Source organism: Montipora foliosa, chromosome 4 (assembly GCF_036669935.1).
Source record: "Montipora foliosa isolate CH-2021 chromosome 4, ASM3666993v2, whole genome shotgun sequence".
Lineage (NCBI taxonomy): Eukaryota > Metazoa > Cnidaria > Anthozoa > Scleractinia > Acroporidae > Montipora > Montipora foliosa.
In genome coordinates this window covers 15,964,018-15,985,318 of record NC_090872.1, presented here as the reverse complement: position 1 = coordinate 15,985,318, position 21,301 = coordinate 15,964,018, and the positions used below count along the sequence as shown (strand labels likewise).

The 21,301-nt window shown below is 37.3% G+C and overlaps 1 protein-coding gene, 1 long non-coding RNA gene and 1 other non-coding gene across 3 annotated transcripts in view; 1 reads left to right on the top strand and 2 right to left on the bottom strand.

Annotated features, from left to right (window-relative positions):
- LOC138000026 (Bardet-Biedl syndrome 7 protein homolog) overlaps positions 1–20,970 on the bottom strand; it is a 27,545-nt gene extending 6,575 nt beyond the window's left edge. Inside the window, exons 1-17 of the mRNA XM_068846143.1 lie at positions 20,627–20,970; positions 20,457–20,522; positions 18,612–18,674; positions 18,237–18,412; positions 17,954–18,082; positions 17,309–17,369; positions 15,745–15,817; positions 15,468–15,534; positions 15,307–15,356; positions 10,372–10,502; positions 8,852–9,045; positions 8,413–8,605; positions 7,618–7,692; positions 2,716–2,778; positions 1,864–2,003; positions 1,688–1,777; positions 1,390–1,464 (exon numbers count right to left, since the gene is read on the bottom strand). Coding sequence (XP_068702244.1) covers positions 1,390–1,464; positions 1,688–1,777; positions 1,864–2,003; positions 2,716–2,778; positions 7,618–7,692; positions 8,413–8,605; positions 8,852–9,045; positions 10,372–10,502; positions 15,307–15,356; positions 15,468–15,534; positions 15,745–15,817; positions 17,309–17,369; positions 17,954–18,082; positions 18,237–18,412; positions 18,612–18,674; positions 20,457–20,522; positions 20,627–20,665 — 1,685 coding nt within the window. The 5' untranslated portion in view covers positions 20,666–20,970. The remainder of the gene's footprint in view (positions 1–1,389; positions 1,465–1,687; positions 1,778–1,863; positions 2,004–2,715; positions 2,779–7,617; positions 7,693–8,412; positions 8,606–8,851; positions 9,046–10,371; positions 10,503–15,306; positions 15,357–15,467; positions 15,535–15,744; positions 15,818–17,308; positions 17,370–17,953; positions 18,083–18,236; positions 18,413–18,611; positions 18,675–20,456; positions 20,523–20,626) is intronic.
- Positions 601–673, bottom strand: Trnat-ggu (transfer RNA threonine (anticodon GGU)). The gene has a single exon. It is a non-coding gene; the product is annotated as a tRNA-Thr (tRNA).
- LOC138000038 (uncharacterized) lies at positions 2,785–5,519 on the top strand. Its single transcript, XR_011123054.1, has 2 exons — positions 2,785–4,092; positions 4,525–5,519. It is a non-coding gene; the product is annotated as an uncharacterized lncRNA (long non-coding RNA).
- Positions 20,971–21,301: the final 331 nt, after the last annotated feature.

Sequence of the window (21,301 nt, the reverse complement as noted above, 5' to 3'; positions counted from 1 at the left end):
TACAGCTACTTATGGTTTAAAATAACAGCAAAATATCTCAAAAGTCTAAAACAAAAAAGCTAATTCTAAAGTACAAGATGGTAATCTGGTATCGGCTAATTATTAAGTTGAACACTAATTATACTTAAAATCCTCCTCCCTTCAGTTTAATGTTTGAGGGGAGATGCAGTCGAAATCTAGACTGATGTAGCAGAGCCTTTGAACCGTTCTTGCCGGATTTCTTAACATTGTCTATGTTGTCATTATTAAAGTTGGGGAACCAACATGTCCCAAACTATCGTTCCTCTTCAAGATACAGAATTCTTCATATAGTTGGTGTTAAAACGAGGGACATCAATTTTCAGTTTTTTGCTTAGTTTTGTTATCACTTAATGTAATCATTGTTCTTAATATGTATTAATATGTAACTGACAATTAGCTTCAGGAGTCAGGTTACTGTGGATTTTATACATACAATTATATGTAAGCTTAGCTACAGATAAAAGATATATATGAAATACATCATATATTGCACTGCGGGTATGAAATCAAATGAAACCATGTTGTCTCGCAGTGATGAGCGCAAATTTCTATTGCGTCGAGAAGCCTGAAAAATTTTTAGGACTTCAACGGGATTTGAACCCGCGACCTCGCAATACCGGTGCGATACTCTAACCAACTGAGCTATGAAGCCACTGACGTTGGGAGCTGGTCACTTCTGAGTTCACAACCTTCCCGTGATAAGTAATTATGAGTGAAAGATATATATGAAATACATCATATATACCCGCAGTGCAATATATGATGTATTTCATATAATATCTTTCACTCATAATTACTTATCACGGGAAGTTGTGAACTCGGAAGTGACCAGCTCCCAACGTCAGTGGCTTCATAGCTCAGTTGCATGGTTAGAGCATCGCACCGGTATCGCGAGGTCGCGGGTTCAAATCCCGTTGAAGACCTGAAAATTTTTCAGGCTTCTCGACGCAATAGAAATTTGCGCTCATCACTGCGAGACAACATGGTTTCATTTGATTTCATACCCGCAGTACAATATATGATGTATTTCATATATATCTTTCACTCATAATTACTTATCACGGGAAGTTGTGAACTCAGAAGTGACCAGCTCCCAACGTCAGTGGCTTCATAGCTCAGTTGGTTAGAGCATCGCACCGGTATCGCGAGGTCGCGGGTTCAAATCCCGTTGAAGTCCTGAAAATTTTTCAGGCTTCTCGACGCAATAGAAATTTGCGCTCATCACTGTGAGACAACATGGTTTCATTTGATTAGCTACAGATGTAAGCTAATTTTATACATATAGGCTAAAGAAGAACAATATTAGCCTTTTTCATAACATCTGCATTAGACATCTCTCAAGGTACTAGCTCAAAAACTACTACTTACTTGTACTGGCAGTCCAGCTGTGTGTCAAGAAATGTTGACAGAAAATGAAAATTCACTTGCGCCCCAGCGGGAGTTCTGTTGGTGAAAATTAATGATACAAAAATGATTCTAGGGATACATGAACTGTACATGCATGCAGCTACAGAGTAACTACATGTACCAGTAGTGATTACAAAACAGTGACTTGATTTAAATGACTCACATGTGTTAAGGACCACTTAAATAAATGAGATGCCCCTACAGGGAACAACTCAGAACAATCTGACTTATGAAAGAGAAAGGTCACCAGGAAACAAACCTGTCTGGAACCTCAGGGAGACAAAAAGAAACCCAAGAGTGGACTTCAGCGAGACTGAACTGACCCATCAACTTCAGTGTGTTCATTGGTCTATAATTTGAGTAAAAATAATACAGAAGAATTGAAACAGTGAAGTTATACCCATTTGAATGACATGATTGGCTTTGATTGCTTACTTTGATGCATCAAACATGTGAGTCCTTTGGTGAAGTGACAGAGGTTTGATGCTATACTGCCGTACTTGGCAAGTCTTGGGTTGAATTCTGGGTGTAACATACGCTTGCAAAGTACCATACTGTCCCTCTATTGATCTGATCTGGTATAAAACACAGTATCAAGGCTTAGCATCAGTGCCAGGAGGCAAAAAAACATTTCAAATAAAATCATGGGTTAGACCAAAAGGAGGAAGCAACTCAAGCATCCTTGATAATTATGTCACTGCTCCTCCTGAAAACTTGACAAGATGATTTGATTCATACTTAAGTGAATGCCAGCAGCTAGTCTCCCTGAATTGAAGGGATTCAGTGATTATGCCAGTGTTCTTCAGGGGGCCTTGTGAGGGAGTAAATAATTGTTAATCAAGCTCAGGCCCCATGCTGGAGAAATGCAGTATTTTCACTCACATGGGGGTAATGGGTTGCCTAATATAGATAGTAAATGTTACCGTCAAAACATTGTCTGTAAATTCACCTGAAATTACATGTACTGTAAACTTGGGATCAACACTTCATTGAACACAGGAGGCAGCGTGGTCTAGAGGTTAGGACGTTTGCCTTGAGATCTGGAGTTCCCGGGTTCAAGAGTCGTTCTGACCACTCGTTGAATTTGTTCCTGCATGGTTAAGTCCCTGGTTCAACTTCTCGGCTGCACTTGTAAATAGCCAACTGGTTTGCCTTCGGCCAGTTGGGATTCTCAACAGTTGTTGTTGTTACGTTGATTGTGTTTCAATGGCCCTGAAAAGCCCGTATGGGGAGTGGTAATTTAAAATATGTATGTATGTATAGTGTGTGTATTGAAAACAATCACACCTTTAGTTCAAGCCTTGTTGTGTTTGCCTGACATCTGTAAGTTGCAAGCAAGAAATTTCCATTCTAAAAAAGGAAAAAAAACTGGTAGTACAGAGCTGCATTTTTAGTTAATAATTTAAAGTTAATTAATTTTTGTACAAACATCAGTGTTTATGCAGCTATCTTAATTCCAGATCAATCTTTGAATGAATAAAAATAGTTCTTGGTTTTCTTTTTTCACCTTGGCAAACAACGAAAGATTACCAGTACTGTCAGACATTGGTTAATTATTCTTTGAAAAAAAATTAATCATCAGTTGCTTAACTGGGTGGGCAAAAGCTTATTAATTGAGAGCTGAAATCCTATGTAGGATCCTGTAAGATTTAATAAGATCCTGTAGGATCCTTTAAGATCTGATATAAGAATAGGATCCTACTCAGGATCCTAGATAGGAATCAAGATCCTAAAGAAGAATAGGATCCTAAACAGGATCTTAAATGGGAATGGGACAGGAATCAAGATCCTAAATAGGAACAGGATCCTAAACAGGATCTTAAATGGGAATGGGACAGGAATCAAGATCCTAAATTGCCTATGTCTTGGACCTGCACCAATTAAAACAAACCAGGAGTAAAAATTTGCATAGACTCTACATACTGGTATCTATTTCCTACATGTATGTAAAAGCAAAGGCCTGCTGTATATATTTACTATGCCTTCGGGTAAAATAGTCTTTACATAGCACTCACTAAAAAAAAAAAAAAACAGGAACTTCAACCTTCAATACATGTATAACAAGCTAAAGGTTTGGTCTTTTTCAAAGCATGCCAATGTGAATGTGTTATCTTTCGAGTTAATTCACTGTTCGTAATACATGTCCTTTAAAGGCTCCAAACTTTGAACATAAAATCACTCTGTACACGGAGAAATGAAAAAGGAAGCTTTTATTCCAATGTATTCAATAGATTGTGAGAAATACTAATCAACGGATTACCTTGTTTGATGCTCTCATAATCGGCCTTATTCCAAAGGGAACATGATGCATTACTCTTGAAAATTACACACTCCAAGTCAGCACTTAATCCTTTCAATGAACTCCAGTATCTTTGGAATCTTGCTCAATTAAAATGAATCCGTAGAAAGATTGTCATCCTCCGCCATCTTGGATAACACGTGAGAAACCGGACTGGAAACTAGTGATTTTGTTTTGGTCAGCAGTCAGCGGTAACCAGTCCAGCTCATACATGAAGTACTTACCAGCTCTTACAGGTTTTGGGCAGTTTCATTCAAATGTTGTGTATCTACGATCACGCTTTTGTGGTGACGATTTCTTTGTTAGTTTTACTCTTTAAATGCTGATCCAGGCAAGGAAATGCTCACAACAACTCAAGTAAAAAGGTAAGCGTTAACTTTAAGCGAATAACATTTGATTTGATGCCTTATTGTCTTCAAAATGAGGAACGATTTACATGCATGTAGAATTCACATTTTCACACCTTCGACTCAATTTGTGAAGCAAGGAGACTCAATTTGGCTTACATGCTATAGCCCTGTTAAAAGAAATAGTAAACCTTTAGCAAGAATAATGAAGTTAGATCAACTGGTGAAGCAAATGATTTTGAAAAAAAGTTCTCATACGGCAAGTTACATGTATACGATTGACAATTGATTCCTTCTCGTAAAAATGCTAATTTCTGTCACTTTAACTATTGTAATCAATGCAGAAAATGCCTGAGAAAGCTATTATGGACGTAGACTAATAGAAATAATCAGTGATTTAGAGGAATCACTACATGCATCATTGAAGTATATGTACTGTTTTTTTTTTAGTTGCCAAGAAAGAGTATAAAGAGACACTTTTGAAAAAAATTCTTTGATGGGACAGCAGGGAAAGCTCCGTTACAGCAGATAAAAATGCTAAATAGCAGCCAATTCTGTCTCCTCAACCAGTTATGGTTTGATGTATTTGGGGATCTCTGTTTGCAGACTTGTTATAGTTCTGTGGTTTATCTCCGTATATCTCTATATTAAATATATGTATGTCATAACATACCATTTACATATGGTCGTTACATAGGATTTACCGGTATATAGATTACACATAGTGTCTGGTTCTACGAGGGTGCAGAACACGAATGTGACAATCAAGAACTCTCATGCTGCATACTAATAAAGCCGCATTCACACACTTCATTGTTAAGCTAGTGAGTAAATGACATCACTTTCTCCTCGATCTAGATAACTGAAAGATCGATTGGATTGTGATAAGAAATATCTTGAATATTGACATTTACTCATGAGAAAATATATGCAGACATGTTAATTGTATTATTGAGAAATGTGATGGTTCTTGATTGCGAGAAACTAACTTCTCACAAATTTCCATACTTCTTATCTTTCCGAATGTATTTGAGTCAGGTGTGGTGACAAAGTTTTTGACAGGACCTGGTCAGATATGTACGCAAATCTATGAATCAAAAATGTTTGGACAAACTGAAAGAATACTGAAAATTATCTCCATCACCATCATTGACAGATTAATTCAAACCTATTTAATTTTGTTTTAAATTTACAAGTATTTAATTACCAATATTGTAATACCAGTTTTTTGTTTTAATTTCTTTCAAAATCCCATTTTCTATTTGCTATATATGAAGCACGATTGTGATTGCGTAGTTTATATTATCTGTGAGAAGAACATTGGATGTACAATTCAAGCATCACTGCCATCTCGTAATTTGATTGTACAGTTTGTTCTGTCTGCATAATCTGTTTATTTGTAATGTAAGACTTCTTTGCAAGAATAAAGACATGTTTCCTGTCGGCTTTTGACTCCACATTATTGTGAGAAAAAAATGAGAAAATACAAGTGCATGCAGTCTTATTATAGCGACAAGATTCAGCTTACTTTCATAACTTACAACTGTAAAAGGTCTCAACAGGATACTTTGACCTAGCTTGGACCTTGTATATCACCTCCAAAGAAATTTCTACAAGTGGATAGTTGCATTCTTAAGAAACTTGTCGATCTCTAATACCTTGAATAGCTTGCCATGACATGGTTTGGATTGAGAATAAGAACATGTAAATTGGTTTGTACTAGCTTAATTGGACAGTTTAAAAAATATGTATATAATCTAAATTTGATAGGATCTTAAACAAGCCCCTAAAATACTCTTTAGGATCCCAAAATGCTGCATAAAATCCTTTAAAAGATCCTGCAATAACAAGCTGGGAGCCTGGGTTGAATCCTAATCAGGATCCTGCTTAAGATCTTGTTTAGGATCTTGCAGGATCTTACAAGATCCTAAAGGATCCTGTTTAAGATCCTGAAGGATCTTATGTAGGATCTTACAGGATCTTATCTCAGGATCCTGTTAGGATCTTACAAAAGATCCTACATAGGATTATTACCAGGGAGAGAGTCACTCGTGAACAGTGTACTTTAATTTTGGTTAAAAAAACAAAAACACTTAGTCTAATGGGTAAAATTAATAGATGTGGGGGTGCAGGGGCATGCACCCCTGGGAACAGTTTTAAAATTACAATGTACCCTATATAGCTATGTGCCTCTAAGATACCATTTCCTGCATTTTGAGATCACAGTCAAATATGGAAAATACTGCAGTTTTTAACAGGTAGTGAAAGTTAAAGGCCTATTGATTCCTATCACATTTTTTTGATAACAATATTTGCTTGCATGGGGAATGAACATGTATATACATGTAGCTTAGAAATAAGAATGGACAAGAGTTTGATCAAGCTTTGGGCTATACCCACATTTTCAAGCTCAACTTAGACACAAAAAAATGGCAAAGAATCATGCGAAAAAGACTGGTTAAACAATTACATGTAAAAGAAAACCTCTTTCTTTGGCTACAAAGAGTTTTAAAAACTGGGAGGATATTATTATGGGAGGACGGAAATATTTGCTGAAAAGGGGAGGTTTCTGGCCAAAACGGGAGGGTTGGAATCTCTAAACATGTTTTAAAGAAAACAATATTAATAATTATTAGTCAGTGTAAGCATAGCTTGAACTGTGTGTAATGGCAATGGTAATGGATTATATACCTCAAATATCACATACATGGCAGTTAGACCTCATCCTGTAAAAGGCACCTCTTGATAGCCTCAATCAGTCTATATTAAATATGGATGATCTCACCCACCCACCCTACCAACACACGCATGTGACAGGAGGGCAGACCACAACACCTGGGGTCTCCCCCTGCTCTTCACAAACAGTGTGTGGGTCCTTCAACATCCCACAATGTTGATTAACAGTAAAGTATTTTATTTAATCACTTTCACCACAACAGAGAAACAGGCTGTGGTGGGGGTCGCACAACAGAGCAAGGCTCCAAATTAAGTGCACCCTTAAATTACGCTCCCAACCATGATATTGCACAGAAGACAGACCACAACTCCGGGAACTATAGCTACATGCCCTATTCTTTGCGATAACCAACTGAGCCATCGGTGCGCGGCGGATTGTGAGACAGGGCCTATAATAATAGTCCTTATTCTACAAGACTTGAAAGTCTAACCAATATTTGAAGATGAAGGAAGGCAGTACATTCTGCTCAGTTCTTTCTAACACCCTGAGTGTTGGTCCAACCAGGGTTTCAACGTGTGATCTTGCGCATAAAAGCCTAATGCTTACAATTAACCAACTGAACCACCGGTCGTGGGTGTGTTACAGTGTAATCTCAGTGTTTGCATGGGTGTAACATTATTTTATTAATTTAAAGGTACATATATGTATCTTTAAATAAAATATAATAATAATAATAATAATAATAATAATAATAATAATAACAATTTTCAAAGTCATAATTTTGCCACAACTACAATATGTCAGTTGCGTCAAGAGAAAGTTATCAAAGAAATATAAATTAAATCATTGGCTAGGATTAAGGTTACCTCAATATCACAGGCACTGTAGCTGACTACAGCAGAATTCTTATCCACATCCAAAAGGTCAATTGGGACATCACTCTGGGGCAAAGAATTCAAGAATTCACAGCACAATCAAATTCAATCATTTTAAGCTTAACTGGCATGAGATCTGCTCATTGAATTTGGCATGCATGGTACGGTAAGGAACCAGCTGCCCTGCTTGTAACCTAGCTAGCTAACTTACAGGTACATGAAACGTACAATATGTGATCATACCGGTAAATGAAAACTCCTGAAATTCAGTCACAACAAGTTATTTTCAAATCTACATAGCATTACGTCTTTCATATGTAGTTAACAAAGTTAACAATTATGTGTGAACATCATCATGCTAAGACACCATTTTGACAGCTTATGATTACTGTGTATGTGTAAAAGTAATGTATAGATTTAGGCAAGCCCTAAAGCAGAGCTCCCATGCTCTTATTCTTACAATAAGTTAACCTTGAGCCTGGTCAGTGGTCAACTTATTTTAAAGAAAAAACAGCTGACCTCTATGAGCTCTCAACTTGAGCCCATGATACGGTCATGACTTTGTCATACATGGAGGGTGGACGGTTGTATGGTTGTTGTGCAATGACCAAAACCAAGTTTTCTCACACGTAAATTATGGGTTACCATATCTTTTTAGCCATGGTGCTCCGTGTGCATGGGGAGCTCTGCTATAAATCTAGAAAATATCAACTGAAGGAAACAAAGACTCAGGCCTTCGCCATTTTTAAAATAAATCATGCGATTAAGAAAGTACTAAAAAGGTACCTGTAGAAGGACATTGTCTATCGGAATCTGCACCTCAATACTCAATGTGTAACTTGCATCATCTCTGTTCAGAGCAAATTTATCATTGATAGCAAATTGTGGAATTGCTGACAAAGCACTTTCTGACTGAGCAGTAAACTGATATTTTTCTCTTTCTTTTAACACTTTCTGTTGAAGAGTTTCTATCTCCAACCTGCAAAGAGGAATATACAGTATGCTTTAAAATTAAAACACACTTCATTAATGTTACTATATTATAATATTAATTAATGAGATACATTATTTGAAAAAAATCAAGAACACAAGTCCACAATCAACTGCGTTTATATTTTAAATCAAAGCTTAATTTCCAAAAGAATTTAAGTTTAAAACTTAGTATGTAGTATCAGGGCTGTGGACTGCCTTTGACAGATAAACCTCCCAGACACTGCATTCTCACCTCAGGTTGTCCATTTTCGCTTGAACTTCATCACTGATCAGCTCTTGGGTCCCAGTTGAGGGACCTGCTTCCTTTTGCTGAGGTTCCGAAGTCAGACCAACCACCCAGCCAGCATATGTGGAGGCTACTACTTCATCATAGCCAGATGAACTCACGCAACCACCACAAATGGATGTTATACTTTCACTAAGTGCCTAAAAGCAAAAAGGGTAGTTTTAATTTGACAAAGCCATATTCTACCTAGGTGTGTACTTTTTTGTACAATGTAGATGAATGGGATTCTGGTTGAACAAAAAATAATGTACCATGAAATTGATTTCAGGCATAACTTTGAAATAATATTAGGTATTAATTTTGAAGATTCCCTTGGATGAAGGAAAATCCCAAAAATGAAAATTAAGTGAGGGCAATGTTATTGTCTTTAGAGGCCCTATTAGGGGTTATCGGGATACGGGATATTTGGGTAAAAAATTATAGGGATACGGGATATTTGGGCGGAAAATTAAAGGGATACGGGATATTTTTAAAAAGATTCTGGGATATCGAAGTTATCATTTTTTAAAAGAATCAAATAAGAATTAACGGGATACGGGATATTTTGGCCAAAAATTAATAGGATACGGGATACTCAGACCCCCCCTAATGGGGCCTCTCTTTAGAAGATAATTATTGAATGCCATGTAAAGTTTTCACCTGGCAATCTAGACTAGTTTTTTGCCCTCTACTTAAAAGTGAATTAAACACCTTCCAATTGATGCTAATTAATTTGAGGACCAGGTGATACTTCTACTAAGGGCTTGTTTATATGGAGGGAAAGCCCCAGCTATTAACCCAGTTAACCAGCTAACGCTACCCTGGGAGTCAGCCAACTTTTCTTACGTTTCTTTAGAAAACGCATTGAAGTGTTTACATGCTAGTCAGGGTTAAACCACCTTCCCGGGGCACCCAGTGTCTACTTGCCCAAGGCAGACCTTCTAGGTGTGCTATCATTTACCATGTAAGCGGTTTAATTATGTGCCAGGTTATCCTAGGCGGCTATAACTGAGAGGAAAAAGACCATGAAAACATTGATTCACCATTGTTATCACTTACCAGTGAGTGACATCTACTGAACAAAATGACAAATAAAACTTGCAAAATATTTTCTCTAGACACTGAAAAGTGGCCCGCTAGTGGAACAAGGGATTAAAAAATTAACTTCTTGCCAAAACCATGCCAAAACATTTCTTTTGTCTGCCATCTTGTTTGTTGTGCTTCAAGGGGCACGCTCAAAAGATAGCCCACTAGCCATCCCGCTTTAATAGGTGAGTTTTATGTACAGTGTAAAGGCAGCTACTAGGTTATAATTATTATAACTTGGTCAGCCGGGGCACCCTACACTGTACATGTATCTCCATGTAAAAAGGCCCTAAGAGGCAAACTGTTAACTAAAGGATAACACACATTCTCAAAATAAAACAACAGAAATGTTTTTTTAGTCAATTCCATTACTCTCAGTGTAACCCCATGAGTCAACTGACCTGTTTGAATCGATGTACTGGCTCATCTGCCTCATCAAAACCAAAAATCTCAATTAAACCATCATCTCGGCCAACAAGCACATCAGGAACACCATCAGATGTAACGTCATAAGTCTCCAGTGCTAACACACCTGTAGGAACATGTTCATACACAGTCACATAAATTACTAAAAATTATAACATCATTTAAGACTTACAAATTTAAAAAATCTGTTCAAAACGTTTGAACACTAGGTGATACATGTATAGTAAACAAATACTGGTAATACTATTATAATATAAACTTAGTCTAATGTAGTATTCAAGACTATGGTCAACAGAAACTTCTGCAATGTTGTTAGATACGATAAAACCACAAGGAAAACCTGACTTTAATGTCGCAAGTTCTGCGGGTATTTATATCTAAGACACACTACAATAACAAAATGCAAAACACAATGTTGGCGTAAAAGGAGGGAACACCGCTCCACGATGTGGAGACTTCCAGTAACGTGACTAAAGGCCTCAACTTATCTCCCCAACGCTCGTAGTATGTTGGTAAAAGCCAAATAATGATATACCTGTACATGTACAAGCCTAACTCTCCACGACACTATGAGCCAAACCTCTGGCCAGCATCGTGCTATGATGGAAAGAGTGCTGGCGGTAAAAAGAGCTCAAGCCTCCTTATCTCCCCAGCACTACGAGCCAAGCCTTAATTAACCAGTCCGGCAAGCACACTGCAGCCGCTGTAAACGCAGCGCTGATGCGATAACTGTGCCCTTAAAGTGACATGTAGGGCAGGCCAGAATGTCGACCCACATCCCTAAGAAGGTTAACAACAGCAGACCTAGGAGGAAAGCGACCTGAGTGGAAATAGAAAAGTGGCTCGGGTGTATGAGTATGTTTCGGCACTTATACAACACTCAGACAAAAACCGCTTTGTCTTTACTTCATATCTTGGGTTGTTGAAGTTTACCCAGTCGTAGTAAATGTAAGTAACTTGTTGTCACCTCCCAGTGGGGATAATAATTTGAACTACATGTGAGTTTTGTTATAACTTTCAAGGAACTTGAAAGACGAAGACGAAATGAGAGCAAAAAGGTAATATCACTTGTGGTAATTCTAATGTCGCAGGTCAGGTTGTTGAAAATTAAAGAAACTAAAATGCTAATTTTTTAAAGATAAATACTAAGTAGCCCTTTACCTGTTACCCTTTACCCTTTTACCCTTTACCCTTGGAAAAGTGCTGCCGGCTGTCCACCAGCACTTTTTATTCAATAGCGGGAAAAAAAGAAAAAAACATTCTTCATGTAAAACTATGTACATTATCAGCGATCAATCTTTTTTCTGTGCTTCTGACTCTTCTATCTTCAAACAAGGAAACACTTCGCACAGGTTCAATGGCATTATTATTGCTAACAATCGGGAAGAGAAAAAGAGTTTTCCGGTTTGCACGAATCTATTTCTGTATATCTCCATACCCAGAGTTCTCGGGCTTTTTGGTCAGCAGGTGAGCGCCTGGAAAGACCCTGGGATATAATGGACTTCTATGGACTTCACTTTCCCAGAAAACATGGCTTCCGGTCTTATTGTGCTTGCTGCAGTTTAATCGGAAACAGAAGATATAATTCAAGCCCCGTCATTTGATTATTTTTGTGATTTACTGTATATATTTCTGAGGTAGAAAAATACAAACAGCACTGAAACTACCATAGATTTAGATTTTGAATCTCCCTCCGAATTCTGGGGTTTCCGAATTACTTACCGACTTCCTGTCAAACTGCCATTGTTATGCAAGCGACCAATCAAAAAAACATTTTACAATGACTGCAAAAATTCTCGCGCGCTCATTGGCTAATTTTTATTGTCAATAAGCAGACATAAATTTATAATTTATGTGATAATGACACAATATTGCTTGTGTCAGATTGAAGTTCCTCGCATTTTTGTCTCGCTTTCTTCTTGTGTTTTGACTTAACTTTGACTCCTCTGCCTTTTTGTTATTGTAAAAAACAAATTGATGTCAGTTTTTCATGCGTCCGTCCTGTTATTGACAATGAATTTTGTCATAACATTGTCAAAGGAGTCTACGGATCCACTCGGCTATCGCCTTGTGGATCCACAGCTACTTTGACAATGTTACATGTATGACGCAATTCATGATCAATAACAGGACAGACGCATGAAAAACTGACATCAGTTGATTTTGTTAAATTTAAGTCCATTATCCCAGAGTCTTTCCGGGCGCTGACACCCGCTGACCAAAAAGCCCAAGGACTCTGGGTACGAGATTGGTATATCTCCATCACGTGAGGGTCATGGGAAGCCCGCAAGCAGCCACGGTAATTAGTTTGGAGTTGGCTGAACTTGATTGTGAATTTGGTCAATACACAATTGACCTGTCAGAATGAAATATAAGTGTTTACGGGTTTTTTAGCTCGCACGGTGAAAGCCGCCTCCAAGATCCGTAGAAAAAACAATTAGAATAACATTCTGTTTCTCTTGCTACTGTATTTGTTCACAAAAAAATATATTACTTCCACAACAAATAATTATTCATTTAGCGATGGATATTCCTGAGGTGAATTTTTTCTCATGACGGAAGTGCTCCAAATCCTAAAAAAGGCAAAAACACGTGCAATTCCCTTAGGGAACCACGTGACGCAACAAAAGCTGATTGAAATGGGAAAACAACCGAAAATTGGTCGGAGCTAACTATTAAAACACCAAATTTTGGCATTTTCAGGTTCATTCTGCTATATATATTCAGGTTTATTTAGGTGTCATTCCGCCTCATTTTGGTTCGTTTCGGTATATTCCATTCCTGTTCATTTTGTTTCATTCCGGTGTTATTCCACCTCATTCGGCAAATTCCGGTTTATTCTGGTATAATTATATTGCGTTCCATTCCTGTGTTCAGTAACGCCCAGTGAACCTAGTAAGCGTATAAAGTACAGTGGGCAAGACCTACCAGGCACATCTCGTTGGAAAAACAGTTGAAAGCCTCCTCTTTCATCGCTTTCTTTAATTTATTTGAAAACAATTAACAACTTGCCTGACTCTCAGATGGTCTGAGTTGGCTCTCTCAAACTAGCGGCTGCTGTGGCGAAATGACTAACGCGGTAAACACGACTAATAATTGTGGCAGTTGGTTGTAGATGTTCGCCTCACTTTGCTACTTTTTGGCCAATAACTATATTTTAATTGTCTACAAAGATTTCCCTTTTCTATGCATTTTTGGTTAACACAAATCCAAGCTATTAAAGGGATATCGTACAAAAAATTTAATATATAGTTTATCTTCTTCTAAGATTTGATTCTTGTCTGGTCGTGTCAAGGGAAATAGAGGCAATTGTTCGAAGATGGAACATTCAATTTTTGATGAAAGAAGACACAAAATTGTACAAAATAGAGAAGGTACAATAAGAGCCTAATTAGAGACTGTGCATCGAAAACAATCAGTCGTGTCTCTTTGCTGTTGTCAATAGTAAACATTACATGAGAAATCCTAAGGTGAGTAGCACAATCACCACACCCAATTCGGGGTGACTCAGAAACATGTCCAGGTTTATTCAGTTTTAATAACGTACATCTTCAATAAAGCTATCTTTTTGCTGAATGCTAAGGTTGTCCTTGTTGATTAGCATAATTATAGTGTGTAAAAAGGGTAAAATGACTTTTTTTTCTTGAGAAAACAAGGGAAAGGATAGAAAAAAAGGAAAATTTTGAGTGTAACGCTTAACACAATTTTCAAATTGAAAGTCTTTCATAAGATAGAAAATAACACACAGTAAACACATACATTTGCGGCAAATTTCAACAGTTCATTAAGCTTATTAAAACACATTAAAAATTCAGGAGTTTCCATACTGTAACGACGTATTTTGGAATACTGGCACTCACGAGATTATTGTTTGAAATAAGTCTAATTCAAATAATACCCGTGGATTCAAAACCATCTCAACTAAATGCTCATATCTCACGCTTTAACATACAGAAATATCAGTCTGAGGGATCCCCTACAAATGAAGAAGTCACTCCTAAAAACAGTTGCTATGCTTTTTCTGTTACACAATTATGTCATAATATTTTTCGAGACCACTTCTTTCGATGTTGCTCCTGATCCAACCAATGCATATACATGTACTGGGTTCCAACCAAGCATTTTCTGAATTCTCACAAGTTCCCCTAGCTGTTCCCACAGTTCCGTCATTGTAGCTTTCAGGATCGCGAAAAAATATTAGCCCTTGACTGAGTCACTACATTTTTTTGACATGCTGGGCCATACTGAGCCAATGAAGGGGGTACAGTAGTTTTCTAAAGACACTGTGGTACTGGTGCTGAACCAAGTCTTGAGTGCCAGTAAAAGCGTTTGCGACATCATCATCTATTTCGGAAAGAAGCCGTGTTTTCTGTAAAGCACCACACGGCTTGGTAACCTTTCCTTCTACGGATATTATTGGAAACTCCACATGGTCTTTTCAGGGGCAATTTTCAGGAAATTGATGGAGACATCTGTTGAGACTGACCTCAAATTATAAATTGGAGCAGAAAGCCAGTGTTTAGGGTGTCAAATATAGAACTAAATGAGGAGATGTAAGCCTTCATGCAGTGTAAGCTTTCTGTTTTACTTTTTATTTTTACCTCAAAATTGACTATCTGTAGGGAAAACCATGCCCACAAGGGATCATGGGAAAATCAATAATTCAGTTTAACGGACCAAACTTTAATGTTTTCCGAACAATTAGAAAAATATGTAAGTCTGGGTGTGAAATAAGTGATTTTCACCCGAATAAATACAATTTCACAATTTTTATTATTTTATTTATTTATTTATAGAATTGTACAATGTACAGGCAAGAGAACAATAGGACACGTAGTCCCCTACTAGGTTCATCCTCCTTTTTAGGTATGTTTAATTATTAAATTAATACTCTAAATTAACAACCATACCTCCATTTCGCTTGTCATTGGGGATTTCCCACTTGTGATTTGGGGAATGCCTGGGAAAACAACAACAAGTTGTTTCTTTTGTATGCATCCAACTCAAAATTAATACAGATACATTGTAAACCCTGGTAAATGTTTGCTGACCCCGCTGTAATTAAACCAACCTTCCTAACTGAATCAAGCCTATTTTTCCATCAGATGTCCCATATAACACCTCTTCACCAGAGGGACCTGGAATTCCAGGAGAAAAGTAATACAGTCAAGCATATGATTGTACATTGAGATTAAGCATTAGCACTTTAGGCCTCACCCATGCCACACACGTACACTATAATTTTATACAAATTATACAAATGAAGAGTGCTTTATAATTGTTTGTGGCAGTATTAATATATGTTCAAGGATTTCACCACTTCTCACTGTCAACTACTGGTAGCTAACCTCCTGTGCCATTCTGCAAAGCAAGAACAAGTGGAGGTCCTGCAACTTCCACTTCATACAGCAAATCTGATTCCTAACAAAGTTTACAACAAAATAAAAGCAATGACAATAAGCAAAACACACCATCTCAATGCAAGTTATTAAAATTAATTTTTAAAGATTGGAATTCAAGGGATAAGCTTATTATTAAAGAGTAAAATCTATAAGTGTCAATTGCCATTTACGGCGGTGAAAGGGTTAACCCTTTCACCGCCATAAATGGCAACTGACACTTATAAATTTTACTCTGTCTAACGCTAGACAATTTTACTTGTCAATGTGGATGCCCTCAGAGGTGAAAGGGTTAACCCTAACCAAAGAAAGCCCAAACCTAAATTTTATTAGTACAATAATTATTGTAAAATTGTCTTCAAAGTCTCTTTATTAACACAAGCTTAAAAATTTGCATGATATTTCAAAGTGATTGAAAGAGCGAGAGCGAGTGAACAACCTTAACCCATTTTGCTTTTGCCTTTAACCGAAAATAGGCTACATGCAAGAAATTAAAATTGCTTTATGTGATATTATGGTACAATACTGTATTATATAGGCAGGCTTAATTAATCAAGTTTCTTTGTTGTGGTTTTGGTTTGTTTGTACTGTACCTCCAGCAAGTTTTTCTTGCTCAGCTATTAGTTGGTTTTAAATGTAGTCTGTACATAACTCCTTAATTAGCAATTTAAATGCTACAAATAATTAAAGGAGTAAAAGTCACACTGCATGACCATTGTATAGAACTTTGTTGATTTGCAAGCACCCTACTAGCAGAGCCTTTCTTTTGCTTGCTCAATTTTGGCGTTCTCGAGAAAGACTCTGCATGAATCAAGTAAGATCTTTATTGAGTATGCGCTGCATGTTGCCAGGATGCAGTCTCAAACCCAACCCTAATATGCCAGATCTTGCCGCCATCTTGGTTTTTCATGGTACGTACAGCGGGCTCAATTATAACCATCGGTTTTGTTACTAAATTGACATTCGCACTGGAAAAACTGGTTTGACAAGAGAAAACAAGATTGACTAGTCCAGAGTTGACGCGATTCGGGCAGAGCCTCCTTTTCTCCTTCTCAGTAAAGAAAAAGACAAAAGGAGGCTGACTGCTCGCAGGGTGATTTGCAAGCAGCAATGGTTGAATCCCCGCTACTTTTCGGGCCTTTTGCAACAATAATTATAGCTGACCAGAGTCATGAAGCGGTTGATCTGATTTTGATTTACTTGATTCAAAATAAGATCTAACATCTGCATTGTTACTATAAATGTACTGGGGCCGAGTGGCTTGAAGCCCAGTTAGTGCTAACTGTTGGTTTTAAAAGAAGTATCAAAACCTACATGTATAGGTTTCCATGGTATTTAATGCTGGTTAGTGCTAACCATGCTTCAAGCAACCAAGGCCTGTACTTTTAATAAAATAAAATTTAATGAAATTCTTATGAATATTGTTTCACAAGAGCATACAAAACAACAATCAGCTGAAAGATTCATCTGAGGAAACCTTAACTCCCACCACAAGGGTTTACCCCATAACTACCTGTAAAACTCGAAGCACCCGATCTTGACAAGCAAGAACTGGAATTAATACATCTGCATTTCTAGAATAATGAGGTTAAAAAAAGAACCATGAATGATGCCACAAAAAAATGTTTGCTTGCATAATTGCAAACATAACGTCCAACAGAGTACAAGACTGTATTATAAATTATTCTTAATCTTTAGCTACAGTAATAAACAGGGGAGTTTGGTAAAACAGCTGATCCAGTTTAGGAAGCAAAACTCTGCAGCTGTAATGCTGCCTCTACAGAAAGTATATTCATGTAGTCACTCAAACTTTGCTAATGAAGTACCATGGGGTAAACAGAGCAAATGTTTACTTACAAACTCGCAACAAATTTTCGGGAAGAGCGAACTATCGCTCAAAAATTTGCAGTGCATTTTCTGGGAGAGTGAATTATCGTTTGAAAAATCACACCGATTGAAACAATAGGCGTCATGAAATTGCGGCGAAAAATCAGCGAAATATCATTTCAAACGAACTTTCCTCGAAAAGCTGCGAAAAGCCAGGAATTTAGTCAGAAATCACTTGCATTACTTTTGCACAGTACTGTTCTATAATAATGTCCAGAGCTAAATTTTCACCTTTACTGAATGCATTGTGGAGTCAAGTAAATATCCTTACTTTTTGTTTGGCAAGCAAAGCACATCGGTGATCCTGTCAGCAGATAAAAAGTAGTTTTCATCTTTGCAATCACGGTAATGATTATAGATATAGCTTCCACAAAGGAAAAGATCTGCACCATTAACATACCTGTTGACAAAAGGAATTGTTTACATGTATTTTCTTTCTAACATTGATCAAACCATGAGTGAATATTTTAAGGTCTCCAATCTATATCTGGTTCAGTGTTCATCATAAATAATGCAATTCATTACACTTACTGCTTTTATCAGCATACACTTACATAGACTGAATACTCTCAGTCAAATTAGTATCAAATCCAAGAAACTGTTTGCCTTTTTTAGTGTAGCCTCGTACTTCAGCACCAGATGCGATAAATATTTTTTCCATAGAGGGACCATCTAACCCTCCAAGCTGAAGCTTGGAGATTGGTGATCCAGGAAGTGTCTTGAACATGACCTGTATAAATCATAAAATCACCTGTGAGCTTAAAACCGTGCAACCTTAGGAATTAAATGTGATAGACTCAGTATTTAAGAAAAGAGTCTATAATAGAATGAGGTTTTTAACTACATGTAATTAGTCACAAAACTCAGATTTTACATTTTATTATTGACTATTAAAATATTAATGAATTAGGCAGAGCTCTTGACCTGACCTGCGAAGTGTTCTTTTTCACTCCAAAACAGGTAAGCACTCCATCTTGATCTGCTATGGCAACCTGGGAGTAATAAATCATTCTGTGATATAAAAATGGGACTCATGTTGTTAGGTCTGTTACATTTTCTAAATTACATTTACTACCGTTTGCATCCATCCTCCATTAGCGTGACAAATTTTGGGTTAGGGTTAGGGTTGTTAGCTTTCTTAATGTGAGTTAGTATTAGTCTGCAAGTGTCAGACACTGCGTTTCAGCTAGGTAAGGGATTGGCATGACTATTGTAGTGATTGGAGTAATCACTTATTTGATGTGTTTAGTCTAAAACAATGGTAACATCTTGGTCATTGGCTTAAGCCTATTGGTTCATGGTTATTGGAAGTTTTAAAGCATTCTTTAACTTGTTGGATAAAGGCGTCAGATTGTAAAGAAGTTAATTGTTACAGTGATGCTGTGTGAGAAAATGCAGAAAATGAAATACAAAAAAGGGTTTATCAAATGAGTTGATATGGTATTCACATTGACCACTGTAAAGAATTTGAAAACTGATGTTTTGAGAATTAGCCCTCCAGAGCTAAACCTTTTTCTGCCCTTCAAAATATAGTAGGACTACTTTTTGTCATAAAAAAAAACCAGTGATATTCTTAACGATTCCTTAGTTAATAACATAATTTAGCAGCACTGAACAGATCTCAGAATCTTGTAGGAGAAATAATATAAGTGATTGGATTTTTCCAAACTTGCAATTGGTCACTACTCAAGCAGGATGGTTTTGCGATATCAGTGATTTTTCCTAAAAGCAAGTACTGTTGGGGTACTTAGTGAATAATTAGCAACTTTCATGTAACCTACAATGCATTTTGTTTTCCCCACAAAATTTTGCATAAACTATTGTAAACTATTCCCAAGTGCATTTGAAAACAACAGTTTATGCAAAATTTTGTATGGGGAAAACAAAATGCATTGCGGATTATATGAAAGTTGCTCGTGGTGACCTTTTACCATTCAGTCCATCTCTATCAAAGAGAAGAATGTTGGAGCTACCATTGGTTGGTCTTTTCAATTCCTTTATTTCTGTACAGAAATTATTGATTTCATTTAAACTATTGCATTGGCATGACTGACCGCCACTTTATCACTGCTATAGATTACCACATGTGGCTCTGATGTCCAAATGTGAAGAAATCAAAGTTTGGACCGAGAGTGGCCTGGGATGAATAATAAAATATTTAATTATAAATTATTATGGGGAATTTGCATGAGTTGCTTGTGTGGTCCAGTGGATAAGAGAGTAGAGGTACATGTAAGGGCTTCAAGTTTGTCAGTAAAAAGAAAAGTCTTGACAAGTATGAAATGCCTGTAAGAAGTATTGTGGAGGGGGTGGACCTATAAGGGGTATCCAAGAAGGGGGCTACATCCCAGGGAACAATGTTGGGACCTTCTACTTCTTCTTCTTCATTAGCAAACATTCCTCTATTGGAATGTTTGCTAATGATATAAAAGTCTCCAAAGAGCTCTCTACCTTAAAAAATAACACCAAAGCCCACTGATATAGAGCAGTTGCCAGGGGCACGATATCTATGCTTTCAGCAGCACCCTTGGCAATTCAGTCCCAAATGAAAGACTCCAAGAAATTAATTAAGGGTCATAAGCAGTGTCGGCCAATAACAATGTTACTTTGGTTGTCTGGGCAGCTCAGTGGCTATTGTTATCTTCTATCCACATTTTGAATAATTTAGAGTGTGTTTTCGTTTATTAACCACTTGATTCTTTCTTGAGATCGGGCTAAAACGTAAACATGGCATGTTTTGGTGGGACGATGCACCTTCGAGTTCTCAAGTCTACCTTTTGAGCATTTCGTTTTCCTCCACTTGGCAACAGTTTCATCGTTTTCGGAGAGGTAACCCCAACCTAGATAAAGCATTAATTACAAATCAACGTGATAATTTTTACAAGCAGTAAAATCTTTTGCTGCCGTAGATCAGAGACATAGGTTACTTAAATAAAGAACACACCTGCATAAAGTCCACACGCGTCAGGTTTAATTCCATCATCTTAAAAGCGCATCTAAGACAAAATTTCTTCTGGATATCTGTTAATAAGTGATGGCTTCAAAGGAACATAACATTGTCCCTGAAATCAAATCATTTTGGAAGCACATCGCGGCATATACTCCACCGAAAACCATCGAAGGGTTCATCGAAGGTTGTTTTGTTTAAAACGAGCACGATGGTCAGTGGATTGTCCTCAAAGCATCATATTGGTTATGTGATGGATATTTAAGTATCTCTTTTTGCAGCAAAGATGCGCAATTATCACAGAGCCAACGGTATGATAGGGCGTGGAGCTACCCCCTCAAGAAAACACAGGGGGTGTTCACCGTTTGCACGGAAAATCCGGTTGGAATGAAATGCTTGTAATGGTACAGGATTTTCCGGTGTTGCGTTTCGCCAGGTTCGATTCTCTCGCGGCCAGAAGAAAACAACAGATCGTTTTCACTGTCACGCAATAAAAAAATAAATCGAAAACCATCCAGTGGAAAAAGTTAAGAATTCGTGATGTTGTAGAAGATAAATGAAGAAGACACTTCTCCAAGTTGTAGGCCTGTGCGTTTCCTCAAATTTCAGATATTCGTCGAAATGTTTCGCAGAAATTTACAGAGCCTAGTATGAAAACAAGTGCTAGATTTC